Source organism: Schistocerca serialis, chromosome 4 (assembly GCF_023864345.2).
Source record: "Schistocerca serialis cubense isolate TAMUIC-IGC-003099 chromosome 4, iqSchSeri2.2, whole genome shotgun sequence".
Lineage (NCBI taxonomy): Eukaryota > Metazoa > Arthropoda > Insecta > Orthoptera > Acrididae > Schistocerca > Schistocerca serialis.
In genome coordinates, this window is record NC_064641.1 from 353,697,284 (window position 1) to 353,711,306 (window position 14,023).

A 14,023-nucleotide genomic window follows, 5' to 3' on the forward strand; every position below is an offset into this window, starting at 1 on the left:
GAGAGAGTGTGTATTTCAAAAGAAATAAAATGCTACTTTGTGGTTTTTTTGTGGTCATTATAATTAATCTCTGCATCTACTTATCACAAGGGTTGTTGTTGTTGTGGTCGTCAGTCCAGAGACTGGTTTGATGCAGCTCTCCATGCTACTCTATCCTGTGCAAGCTTCTTCATCTCCCAGTACCTACTGCAACCTACATACTTCTGAATCTGTTTAGTGTATTCATGTCTTGGTCTCCCTCTACGACTTTTACCCTCCACGCTGCCCTCCAGTATTAAATTGGTGATCCCTTGATGCCTCAGAATATGCCCTACCACCTGATGCCTTCTTCTAGTCAAGTTGTGCCACAAATTTCTCTTCTCTCCAGTTCAATACCTCCTCATTAGTTATGTGATCTACCCATCTAATCTTCAGCATTTTTCTGTAGCACCACATTTCAAAAGCTTCTATTCTCTTCTTGTCTAAAATATTTATCGTCCACACTTCACTTCCATGCATGGCTACACTCCATACAAACACTTTCAGAAACGACTTCCTGATACTTAAATCTATACTCGATGTTAACAAGTTTCTCTTTTCAGAAATGCTTTCCTTGCCATTGCCAATCTACATTTTATATCCTCTCTACTGTGACCATCATCAGTTATTTTGCTCCCCAAATAGCAAAACTCATTTACTACTTTAAGCTTTTCGTTTCCTAATCTTATTCCCACAGCACCGCCTGATTGAATTCGACTACATTCCATTATCCTCGTTTTGCTTTTGTTGATGTTCATCTTATATCCTCCTTTAAAGACACTATCCATTCCATTCAGCTGCTCTTCCAAGTCCTTTGCTGTCTCTGATGGAATTACAATGTCATCGGCAAATCTCAAAGTTTTTATTTCTTCTCCATGGATTTTAATTCCTACTCCAAATTTTTCTTTTGTTTCCTTTACTGCTTGCTCAACATACAGATTGAATAACATTGGGGATAGGCTACAAACCTGTCTCACTCCCTTCCCAACCACTGCTTCTCTTTCATGCCCCTCAACTCTTATAACTGCCATCTGGTTTCTGTACAAATTGTAAATAGCCTTTCGTTCCCTGTATTTTACCCCTGCCACCTTCACAATTTGAAAGTGAGTATAACAGACAACATTGTCAAAAGCTTTCTCTAAGTCTACAAATGCTAGAAAAGTAGGTTTGCCTTTCCTTAATCTATTTTCTAAGATAAGTTGTAGGGTCAGTAATGCCTCACGTGTTCCAACATTTATATGGAATCCAAACTGATCTTCCACGAGGTCAGTTTCTACCAGTTTTTCCATTCATCTGTAAAGAATTCATGTTAGTTTTTTGCAGCTGTGGCTTATTAAACTGATAGTTCGGTAATTTTCACATCTGACAACACCTGATTTCTTTGGGATTGGAATTACTATATCCTTCTTGAAGTCTGAGGGTATTTCGCCTTACTCATACATCTTCCTCACTAGATGGTAGAGTTTTGTTAGGCCTGGTTCTCCCAAGGCTGTCAAAAGTTCGAATGGAATGTTGTCTACTCCCAGGGCCTTGTTTCAACTTAGGTCTTTCAGTGCTCTGTCAAACTCTTCATGCAGTATCATATTTCCTATTTCATTTTCATCTACATTCTCTTCCATTTCTATAATATTGTCCTCAAGAACATCGCCCTTCTATAGACCTGCTATATACTCCTTCCACCTTTCTGCTTTCCCTTCTTTGCTTAGAACTGGATTTCCATCTGTGCTCTTGATATTCATGCAAGTGGTTCTCTTTTCTCCAAATGTCTTTAATTTTCCTGTAGTCAGTATCTATCTTACCCCTGGTGAGATGTGACTCTAAATCCTTACATTTGTCCTCTAGCCATTTCTGAGATGTTTGTATTCCTTTCTGCCTGCTTCATTTACTGCATTTTTATATTTTCTCCTTTCATCAATTAAATTCAATCTCTTCTGTTACCCAAGGATTTCTATTAGCCCTCGTCTTTTTACCAACTTGTTCCTCTGCTGCCTTCACTACTTCATCTCTCAAAGCTAACTTCCACTGTATTTCATTTCCCCATTCTTGTTAATTGTTTCCTAATTCTCTCCCTGAAACTCTCTACAACCTCTGGTTCTTTCAGTTTATCCAGGTCCCATCTCCTCAAATTCCCACCTTTTTGAAGTTTCTTCAGTTTTAATCTACAGCTCCTAACCAATAGATTGTGGCCAGAGTCCACATCTGCCCCTGGAAATGTCTTACAATTTAAAACCTGGTTCCTGAATCTCTGTCTTACCATTATATAATCTGTCTGAGACCTTCCAGTATCTCCAGGCTTCTTCCATGTAAACAACCTTCTTTTATGATTCTTGAACCAAGTGTTAGCTATGATTAAGTTATGCTCTGTGCAAAATTCTACCAAGCAGCTTCCTCTTTCATTCCTTACTCCCATTCCATATTCACCTACTACGTTTCCTTCTCTTCCTTTTCCTACTATTGAGTTCCAGTCACCCATGACTATTAAATTTTCATCTCCCTTCACTATCTGAATAATTTCTTTTATCTCATCATACATTTCATCAATCTCTTCGTCATCTGCAGAGCTAGTTGGCATATAAACTAGTACTACTATGGTAGGCGTGGGCTTCGTATCTATCTTGGCCACAATAATGTGTTCACTATGCTGTTTGTAGTAGTTTACCCACATTCCTATTTTCCTATTCATTATTAAGCCTACTCCTGCATTACTCCTATTTGATTTTGTATTTACCATTATTTTAAAAATTGATTATATTATTATAATGAAAATTAAAGGATGAAAATAATAACACGAAATGAGAAAAGGCAACCACTCATCAACAGTTCACCGAGATGTGGTGTATGGACACACATATAGCAGGTTCACATATAAGCATCCCTCCCCCCCCACCCCCCATCCCCCCCCGCTTCCCTTCTTATCCCTTCCACACACACATAAATGCACAACCCTAACTATACACAGGTAACAACATGTTCCCATTCCTCATTTTCATTATTAGAAAAATATTACTGTTATCTTAGTTTTCTTCCAAGCATATAAACTACAAGTTTAGTACTGAACAGTTTGTGCTTACCAATTTTTGTTTTGCTTTCACCATTCATACTTGGCTTTTTTTCGTCTGGGACAGAATCTGGTATGGTCTTATACTCATTTCTTGCCACTGGTTTTGATTCCAAAGGCTGCTTTGGCTTTGTGTCTTGTACTGGAATCTGTTAAAAGAGAAATATTCATTTCCAAGTGAATATACTTTCTTCCTCCTACAGTGTCATTTGTAAGAACATTGAATCTATGAATTAATTAATATTTTTACACTTACACTCTTGTACCCTGTCATTTTAAGGGAAGATGGCAGGCCAGGATCTTGAAATTTCTGAGATTTTGGCCATCTTATGGCAGCCTCGACCTCAGCTTCTTGCCTCCTTTTATGTTTGCGATGTGAACGATACACTTCACATAAGGCTCCAAGGACAATCACAACAAAGAGTACAGCCATCACTAAAAAGACAACTGAAAAAAATATTAATTTGGTATGGTTATAATAATTTTTAACCTACAGGGATTAACTAAAAACACTTTATCTTATTTCTGTAATGTTCTAAAGCTAATACAGCTACATCTATAGTTAAAACAAAAATCATCCAAAACATACAGCTATTTTTGTAGTTAAGACAAAAGTCAACCAGTTTGATTTGTGGTAATAGCATAAATCTAAATTAGGATGCTTTTTTGGCTAGCTGTATTACCCTTAACCCTTTCGAGACAGTGCCCAAGTCTCATTCAGGCACTGGCTATGCCAGTGTCCAAGTGAGACTCAAGCAGCTGAATTGGTGGCAACTATTGTTTTGAGAGACAGAGCATGGTAAATGGAATACTTCAATTTGTCATGAGACTTGGATGTTGTCATATCTCAGGCTGACAGTTGGATTGACCGTCCAAAGGAGGGTATGCAAGATGTGTATTACCAATGCATCTTGTGGCAGCCAGAATGCATGAGAGACACCATTCTGAAGTTATGCAAGTACTTTGTTTTCATGTGCTACCTTTCAAGGGTGTGCCATGGCTACCTTGAATTAGGGGAAACTGCATCCATCAGAGTTATTTCCCATCAACAACAATGAACAGATGACAGAGGTAATCTTAGATTATCAAAGATAGACAGATCCTAATGAAATAAATGATTCATTGACTGAGTATTGGACAACAGCAATTTGTGAGAAGCTATCCTGCCCCATATATGCAGCTTTGGTCACCACATGTTACAGAGTAGTGAAAGTAGCATGCGTACAGAAATACCCCTGCTGTAGGAAAATAAAGTTCAAAGTACGGTAGGAGGTCACTTAGAGTGATGACCCAAGGTCCTTGTCAGTTCAGGCTGTCAGCATGGTACAAGTTTGTTGAAAATTGTGAAGCACACATTTTGCTTGTCAGCAGGTAGAGGGAGGGGGAATGTTTCACTAGATAAAATAGGAACACTAATATTTCTGTAATTACTGCTCACTAACAAAAAATACAGGTACAAACAGTTCAACCACATCATTCATTTGCCTGTAGTGCCCTGAGACACCTCTAGATTCAACAAGACAAACAGCACTTTATAGCTCCCCAGTTGTGTCAGATAGTTACAGGAATACTCCACAAAATAAGGATGAACCAAATCACCTGATCAGGATCATATTGAGTACATCCCTGACCAATGTCTGTAGGTTTAAAACAGCATTTGAGCAGTCATTGATGAGGATGGTTCCATTGTCTCTTGTAGTCTGTGAAATGATGCATTGCTGCTGCCATTAGACTAAAATGGGGTGGTACACACTACTAATTAGTGTCTCTTGTTCAAATGTTCATGAATTTGTATCTCACAGTTCATGTCTCTAAAGGTTTACAAAATGTCATTATTGTGTTATATGGTGAACTAAAAGATTTGGATGATACAGTTGAATAGACCTGTTAAGCCCATCATTATTTCATCCTTATTTAAAATATGTATAATGTTGAGAAGTGACAGAGGACATGCACCTCTCTGAGCATCATGTAAAAATTTAGATATGAAAAAATGCATGATGTGTTTATTACCTGATATCTCCTTCATGAAATATTAATATGGAGACAACAGTGTTTCCAAACATATATAAATTGTGCATGAATTCAAACAACACCACATGTAGGCAGCATATAACAACATGTACTTGTGAATTACTGCTAAATATAATCTCATTTATAATAACAATATGCATTTTTCAGTTGAGAAATTTTAAGCAAGTTGTAAGTAATCTTTATTCTCTGTTACAAAAATTTAATGTTAAGGGCCAAGCAGATTCTAATTGAAAAACAGGCTAAAAACATTTCTGAGTTCCTAGAATTTCTGCATCTATGTCCACACTGTGGAAATCACTGTGAAATGACCTTGTTCTGCACTGGAGACCAGATATATTCATCTATTTGGTGTTGTTGTGACAAGAAGTTCCACTTGTTGCCAAGTCTACCTGAAAAGCATTGACCTTGCAATAGTGTGCACCAACCTGGAGTGCAGGATCCCAAGGTAATAGTATTACAGTGCCTGCCACTGGAATTTCGTAACTGGCAATTCACTTGTCTGACTGCTGTGGCCTGCTTGAGCTGATGATGCAACACCAGAATTTCCATGGCACTGTCCCATAATTAAAAGAAACCTGTGACCATTTGACCTGCCCTTCTTTCTACACATGTGATATTACCTGTTAAGTCTTATTTGGTATGGGTCCCACACAATTAAGTAATATTCTACAATTGCTTACATTAGTGTTCTCAAGCAGTCTCCTTTGTAGGGTATCTACATTAGCTGAACATCCCACAAATGATCCAAATTTTGCTACCTGCTTTACCTGCAGCTGTGCCTATATTATCTCTCTATTTGTATATTGTGAAGGAAACACTTTTACACTTAGAAACATTTAAAGTAAATTGCCAATCTTGCACCATTTAAAAATACTATCATGGTCTTACTGGATGTTTACAGAAATAAATGTTTCAATCAATGTGGACAAAGACAATGATTTGATCAGGATCAAACTAAGTAAAGGAATGATTACACTAGTCTGAATATACCTTCTGATTGTGATTGACAGTCACTTGTTAAACAGTAATAAAATTTATGTTGGTGAGAGAAACTGATAACATAATAATGAAATTCATTACAGAGTTTGGAGAAGAGGACATGGTAAAGTTCAGGAAGAATCTGGTACTAAAATTTGGCATAGCTGTATCTATAATAATTTGTTGACGAATAATAACCAAATTAATTGACAACAATTATGTCTATGAAGAATCTGCTAAGTCCATGAGTCAGAAGACCGACAGCCCCATTGGACAGAGCTAGAACTGTTATCGTCGGGTTCCAGCAGTGAGCAATAGTTATGTCAGTGGCGAATCAACCCATATTTATGATTTTTTTTCCCTTTTTCTTTTTTTTTTTTTGATTGTGTGTGTGTGTGTGTGTGTGTGTGTGTGTGTGTGTGTGTGTGTGTGTGTGTCAGTTGTTAGCAGGAGGACATATTAGTTAGAAACTGATATTGTTGTAACTGTTTGCTCATAGTAACTAGAATTATGGAGCAGCATTTAGAAGATATATTCAGAATATTTACTGAGCAAGTAACTAGCTTAAATATGAAAGTAGATGCTCAAGATGTAATATTGGTTACTATGAACACAAGTATAAATGCTCAAGATATTAGATTTCAGAGACTTCTGCAGAGACAAAGAAACAGACCATCATTAAATTTAATAACAAATTACAGATTATTAGTGCTGATCTAAATGAGAAGATACATAAACATGTTCAGAAGCTAGAAGAGCATATCACAGAGTCTCCCAAAGAAAAGTTAGAAACACAATAAAGTATCTAAACTACCATCTGCCATTCCGAGTTTGACAGGGGAGTTACAGTCTGAGGTTATTAAACAATGTGCCTCAGTGAGATGAGATATATGAATAACACGGAGGTTTGAATAAAGATATGAAATGAGTAAGGAGTACCCAAATGGAGCTACATAAACAAATCTTAGACACTACAGGAAGATTAAATGTTTAGAACAAAATAAAGATTCATGTTCCACCCTTGCAACCTTGATGGTGTGTGTTAGCAAATTAATTGCACAAGGAGTATAGGAAGGTGGAATCATCTGCCAGTACACCTCATTTAAGAGATGAAACAAATAGAACACAGGCGGAATTACAAAAGATCTGAGATGAATTAGCTAAAATTAGGATTGATACACTACTGGCCATTAAAATTGCTACACCAAGAAGAAATGCAGATGATAAACAGGTATTCATTGGACAAATATATTATACTAGAACTGACATGTGATTACATTTACATGCAATTTGGGTGCATAGATCCTGAGAAATCAGTACCCAGAACAACCACCTCTGGCCATAATAATGGCCTTGATACGCCTGGGCTTTGAGTCAAACAGAGCTTGGATGGCATGTACAGGTACAGCTATCCATGCAGCTTCAACACGATACAACAGTTCATCAAGAGTAGTGACTGGTGTATTGTGACGAGCCAGTTGCTCAGCCACCATTGACCAGATGTTTTCAATTGGTGAGAGATCTGGAGAATGTGCTGGCCAGGGTAGCAGTCGAACATTTTCTGTATCCAGAGGTACTGTATTCAGGCCCGTACAGAACCTGAAACATGTGGTCTTGCATTATCCTGCGGAAATGTAGGGTTTGGCAGGGATCAAATGAAGGGTAGAGCCACAGCTCATAACACATCTGAAATGTAACATCCACTGTTCAAAGTGCCGTCAATGCGAACAAGAGGTGACCGAGATGTGTAACCAAGGGCACCCCGTACCATCACGCCAGGTGATACGCCAGTATGGTGATGATGAATACACGTTTCCAATGTTCGTTCACCGCGATGTCACCAAACATGGATGTGACCATCATGATGCTGTAAACAGAACCTGGATTCATCCAAAAAAATGACGTTTTGCCATTCGTGCACCCAGGTTCATCGTTGAGTACACCACCGCAGGTGGTCCTGTCTGTGATGCAGCATTAAGGGTAACTGCAGCCATGGTCTCCGAGCTGATAGTCCATGCTCCTGCAAATATCGCTGAACTGTTCATGCAGATGGTTGTTGTCTTGCAAACATCCCCATCTGTTGACTCAGGGATCGAGATGTGGCTGCATGATCCATTACAGCCATGTGGATAAGATGCCTGTCATCTTGACTGCTAGTCATACGAGGCCATTGGGATCCAGCAAGGCGTTCCATATTACCCTCCTGAACCCACCGATTCCATAATATGCTAACAATCATTGGATCTCGACCAATGCGAGCAGCAATGTCGCGATATGATAAACCACAATCGCGATAGGCTACAATCTGACCTTTATCAAAGTCGGAAACATGATGGTACGCATTTCTCCTCCTTACACAAGGCATCAGAACAACGTTTCACCAGGCAATGCCAGTTAACTGCTGTTTGTGTATGAGAAATCGGTTGGAAACTTTCCTCATGTCAGCATGTAGATGTCGCCAGCGGTGCCAACCTTGTGTGAATGCTCTGAAAAGCTAATCATTTGCATATCACAGCATCTTCTTCCTGTCAGTTAAATTTCGAATCTGTAGCACGTCATCTTCGTGGTGTAGCAATTTTAATGGCCAGTAGTGTAATAATAAATGGAGACTTGTGGGTTCCCACTAGAATTAATTCAGGAATTGCATTTACAAAGTGGGACAAACTTATCCACACAGTTCCCTAAATTTAAACCAGAAGAGGATGTTCATGCTGCTTACTTCTCAATGACATTTTCTAAATAATTGCCGAAACACTGGGATGACGCCAAGAAAATTAATTTTGTCCTTGGTTATTTAGCAGGGAATGCCAAATGGCAACAGCTCATATGGAAGATTTCTCTCCCTGGAATGACTTTCAGAAAAACTTTAAAAAGGAGTATTGGTCATCACGCACTCAATAAAAGCTGGTACTTGAATTGTTAGATCCTAGGTAATAAAGTAGCAGTTGGGCGTAGCTAGAAGAAACTGGCGTCAAATAAGATCCAAACACCCAAACAAGTCAAGAGGAGAGTCATTTAATAAAAGTATGGTGTACATTACTCCACCATGTAAGAAAAGAAATATGGTACTGTGGTTGGTCAAGTGTAAATGAACTATTAATATTCGTAGAAGGATTAGACACATTAAATGAAGAATGAGGGGATTACAGTTCTGAGGAATCACATGGTTCAGACAATAATTTATTAAAGATGGATAGGGGCTGTGCCTGTCATGTACAGATGCAGGGGGGACTGGCCACTGTCTGTAAACAGCTGGAAGCTGTGTTGGCCACGGTCGATAGGTTTCATGTTGCTACCCTGGGCTGCAGTGGCATTGAGGCATCTGAAATGAATGCTATGGCAACTCTGGAGCCTATAGTGTTGCTTGGGATCCTTGATGCTGCTGCATCCTCCAATTTGCATGTCCTGGCCAGTTGACACTGTAATGAGTGATGAACTATGGCAGGGTTGCAATCTCTGGATGGAAGGCAAAAGTGAGTACTGGCCATATAGCTATCTTCTTATGTCTTAGCAAAGGTTTGAGTTATTGCCTGCGGCTAAAAGTACATTTGAGCCTGCATGGGATGCCTAGCCTGTTGGGACTGTGGCTGATCTTCTTGAGAGGTACAGATAACTGCAGAGGGTGGAATTGCTTGTCACTGGGAGCTCCATTGTTTGGTGGGTTGTGGAGTCTGTCAGAAAAATAGCAGGCAGGTTGAGAAAGAAACCCAGTGTTCACTCTGTCTGCCTGTGGGAGAGTCTCATCTGAGATGTGAAGGAGGATCTTCCAGCAGTGATCAAATGCACTGGGTGCACATGGCTACAAATTATGGCTTATGTAGGCATCAATGTCACCTGCCATTTAGGTTCAGAGGCCATCCTTGGTTGCTACATGTGGCTAGCTAATTTGGTGAAGGCAGCTAGTCTCACCTGTGGGGTGGAAGCAAAGCTATCATTTTGCAGTGTCATTCCCAGAATTGATCATTGTCCTCTGGCTTGGAGCAGAGAGAAAGGTAACCCAGAATCTCAGATGATTCTGGGAATTATCGACCTCTGCAATCAGGTGGAGAATTCTGGGTTTTGCCTTAATAGGTCTGCCAAGCACTACACATAGGAAGCAGCTACTAGAATAGTGGCATAAATGCAGTGTGCACATGGTGGTTTTTATTTAGGATAGAGAAACCCTTTCACAGGCAATAGAACATGTGTTCAGATTCCAGACAGGGTCATATATATCACAGTAAATTGGAGAAAAAATGTTAACATAGTATTAGTTAAATGCAGGACCTCAGAACTATAAACAGCAACAATGCCCACAGAGTACTAGGGATAGAAAGCTGACACTACCAGTTGAATAATTACTCTTCAGTGAATTAATGGTATTGAGGAGCTCTGTTGGGCCTATCGGACCGAGGAACATGGATATATTATTTATTTCAATAGATGAAAGTTCTTTCCATGTAGTATTAGGCAGATTTCCAAATGTTTCCTTCTCTAATTTTCCGGCAATAGTTGCATAATAAGAATTGAAACTGTTTGCAATTGCCCAAGGGTCAGTGACATTCTTGCCACCATGTCATACCACAATATTTTTCTGAGTGGTCTTTTTCCTCGTAAGATTGTGCACAGATTTCCACATGGTCTTAGAGTTATTGAATGACTTCATAATACGTCATTTTCCTTAATTTTTGCCTCTTTTATGACATATTTCAAAACTAGCTTGTAATTTTTGAAATCACTAAGAAATTCTAGACTGCTGTCAGTTTTTGACTGGAGAAAAAGTTACCACTTCCTTTTACAAGATAATCTAATGTCTGATGTAATCCAGTTTTTGAATCTATCTGTGCTTTTGGAAATCACTTTCCTTTGTGGAAAAATTATGTCAAAGTTATGCTTGAAAATGTTCAAAAAATTTTACATCTTTTTGTTGGTAATAGAGGTATCATATACTTTGCTCCAATATTGTTCACTGATTAGATACTGGAAGTATTCAGTATATTTCCTATTATAAATCCTTTCATGGATAATGTTTTGTACACTGGTTGAAATGTGATTTACAGGTATGGTTAGTAATTGCGAGAGGAGGTCACTATAGCCGGTATCAAAGTTTTCTGATGTACACTTGTCCATGTTTACACATACCTGATCAAGGAGAGTGACACTAGTTTTTGTTACATGTGTTGGAGAGCTAACAGTCAGACAAATATTGTAGCCTTTTATAATATTTAATAACTTTCCCTGTGAGGGCTATGGCTCACAACGTCAATATTAAAATCTCCACATAGTACCACTGTTTTCCCAGTTGTCTTAAGTTTGACTAAAGCAAGTTCCAATTTTTTGGGGGAAAAAAAAATTACGTTGCTAACAAGAGATTTATACACACATAAAATAATAGTTTTTTCAGGCAGTAACTTAACAGCTGAGATTTCAAAATTTCTTTCACAACCAAGTTTACAAACAGAGGCTATACTCAAATCTACATTTTCTTTTACATATATACAAGTTCCCCCATGTTTTGATTCCATTCTACAAAAGCAGTTTGCAAGTTTAAAATGCAATATTTTTAAGTATTGAAGATACTCGTTCTGTAAACAATGCTCACAAAAACATAAAAACAGAAACGTCTTTCCATTCACAATTGAGGAATATATTTATTTCATCAACTTTGTTTGTTAATGACTGTACATTCTGGTGTACAATCTTCAGCGTGTATTCGCAATTTAATTCTGCATCACATTTTTTTTGTGATGCTGTCTACTGTCTGGACAGATGACTTCAGTCCATTTACTGACTTCTTAGGATGTTCTGTCTATCGGTACACAGAATTTATGAAAAGAATAGTTGCTACTCCCCATATAGCAGAGATGATGAGATGCTTTCCATCCTGGATTTTCCATTGTTGAATCTGGTACACAGAATTTCACTTTTGAATTAGTGGAATGCTTCACATGTATCTCCCCTTATACTGATTTTAACTTTGTATAGCATTTGTTTGTCTGTGAGGATTTGTTTAAATTTTAATTGAAGCTCTCTTTGCTTTTGTAATAGCTTTCTAACATGGCTGTCAAATAACAAAGAGTCTTTTCCATCCCTCACACCTTTGCTCAGCACGTACATGTCTAAAGTATATTGCACAACTTGAACTTTGTCCATTAATACTCAGCATTGTTAGTGCTGGAGATGAAATGCCCTTGTTGCCTGCTCAGGTAATCTGAAATCTGTGTCTTGTTGCTCTTGCTAATCAGAAAGATCTTCCTACCTTTGTAATCATGTTTAAAGCCTTATTCAGTGATGCTCTAGGGGCCTTATGATCACTGATTCCCTGCTAGGCTGTGTCAAAAAGTTTGGGTCAGTTTGTCAACAGCAGATGTAACATGTTACCTTCATGAGTCAGTTCTCTGATTAACTGCTCAAGGTAATTTTCAGATAATGCATTTACAACAATTTCACCTGATTTCCTGTCCCTAAAATCCACTGTAAGCACAGGAGTCTCCCAGTCTGTAACCGGTAATTTGAAATCTTCACCTAGTACTACAACCTAACCAGCAAATTTATATGAAGTATTTTCCAAAATGAAATTTTCACTCTGCAGCAGAGTGGGCACCAATATGAAACATCCTGGCAGATTAAAACTGTATGTTAGATCGAGACTCAAACTCAGGACTTTTGCTTTCACGGGAAAGTGCTCTACCGACTGACCTAACCAAGCGTGACATATGACTTGTTCTCAAAGTTTTACTTCCACCAGTACCCCATTTCCTACCTCCCAAACTCTCCTGCAAAACTTCCAAGTTTCCCTTCAAATGTTCTGCCACTACTGCTCCTTAGGTAGGACTCCATAAAAGCATCCAATGACCAAGTTTGAACTGCTTTTAATACTTGTCTTCACCCAAATTATTTCATATTCAAAATTTGTACTAATCCCCTAAGATATTGTCATACTTTTTTATGGCTATAAACATGCCTCCACCACTAGCATTCAACCTATATGTTTGATACATATTCCATTTAGAATTTAGAATTTCATTGCTATTGGCATCTAGTTTCATCATGGCAAAAGGAATACCCCTATATAAAAAAGGTGATTATCAATGTATAGGTAACTATAGGCCTGTGTCGCTACTGTCAGTGTTTTCAAAAATTATTGAAAAAGTATTCCTTTCAAAACTAACTACATTCTTCGACAAGAATAATATTATTTCCGATGTCAACATGGCTTCAGACCACAGCGATCAATTGAAACAGCCACTTTCAATCTGATAAACCATGTCTTAAATGCAGTGGACAACCACAGAAACATCTCAGGTTTATTCTTAGACCTAACAAAAGCTTTTGATGTGATTGATCATTCTGTGCTCCTGAGGAAGCTTGAATGGTATGGTGTAAGAGGTGTGCCAAATCAATGGATTAAAGCATATTTGGAATATCGCTCTCAGGCAACTGAAATTAAGTACATGGAAGGAAATGAACTCCAGGTACGCCTTTCAGAACCATGTGAACTAAGTCATGGTGTTCCACAGGGCTCCATACTAGGTCCCTTTCCTTTTTTGGTGTACATTAATGATTTCCCGTCACGCGTTAGGGATTCTGAACCAGTGCTGTTTGCAGATGACACCAGTCTATTGATTGAAGAGAATAAAGAAGAAAATCTTACTGCATCTGCAAAAGATATTACAAAAGTATTGTCTGAATGTTTTACCAGAAACAGGCTAAAAAACGGTACTTACGAATTTCCACACCAATAAAAATGCGGCAAACTTGTAATATTTATAGATAACCAAAACATCAGTGCTGCCGACGAAACTAAATTTCTTGGGATTCATATCCAGTAAAGTCTTAAATGGAGCACTCATTTCACATCCCTAAATTCAAAACTAGCAAAAGTGAGCTATGTAATAAGAATTCTTTGCAACAATACTAGTGCAGAAACAGTTAGGGCTGTATACTTTGCTCACG

General features: G+C 38.3%; 1 protein-coding gene across 6 annotated transcripts in view; it reads right to left on the minus strand.

Moving 5' to 3' along the window:
* Nucleotides 1–14,023, minus strand: part of LOC126474141 (axotactin) — a 557,260-nt gene that overhangs the window by 52,615 nt on the left and 490,622 nt on the right. For all 6 annotated transcript variants that reach the window (XR_007586577.1, XR_007586576.1, XM_050101588.1 and 3 more), the window contains 2 exons: nucleotides 3,333–3,523; nucleotides 3,090–3,225 (listed from right to left, as the gene is read on the minus strand). Coding sequence is in view for 4 of the 6 variants with exons in the window: in XM_050101588.1 (XP_049957545.1) it covers nucleotides 3,090–3,225; nucleotides 3,333–3,523 (327 nt within the window). In the remaining 2 variants the exon portion in view is untranslated. The remainder of the gene's footprint in view (nucleotides 1–3,089; nucleotides 3,226–3,332; nucleotides 3,524–14,023) is intronic.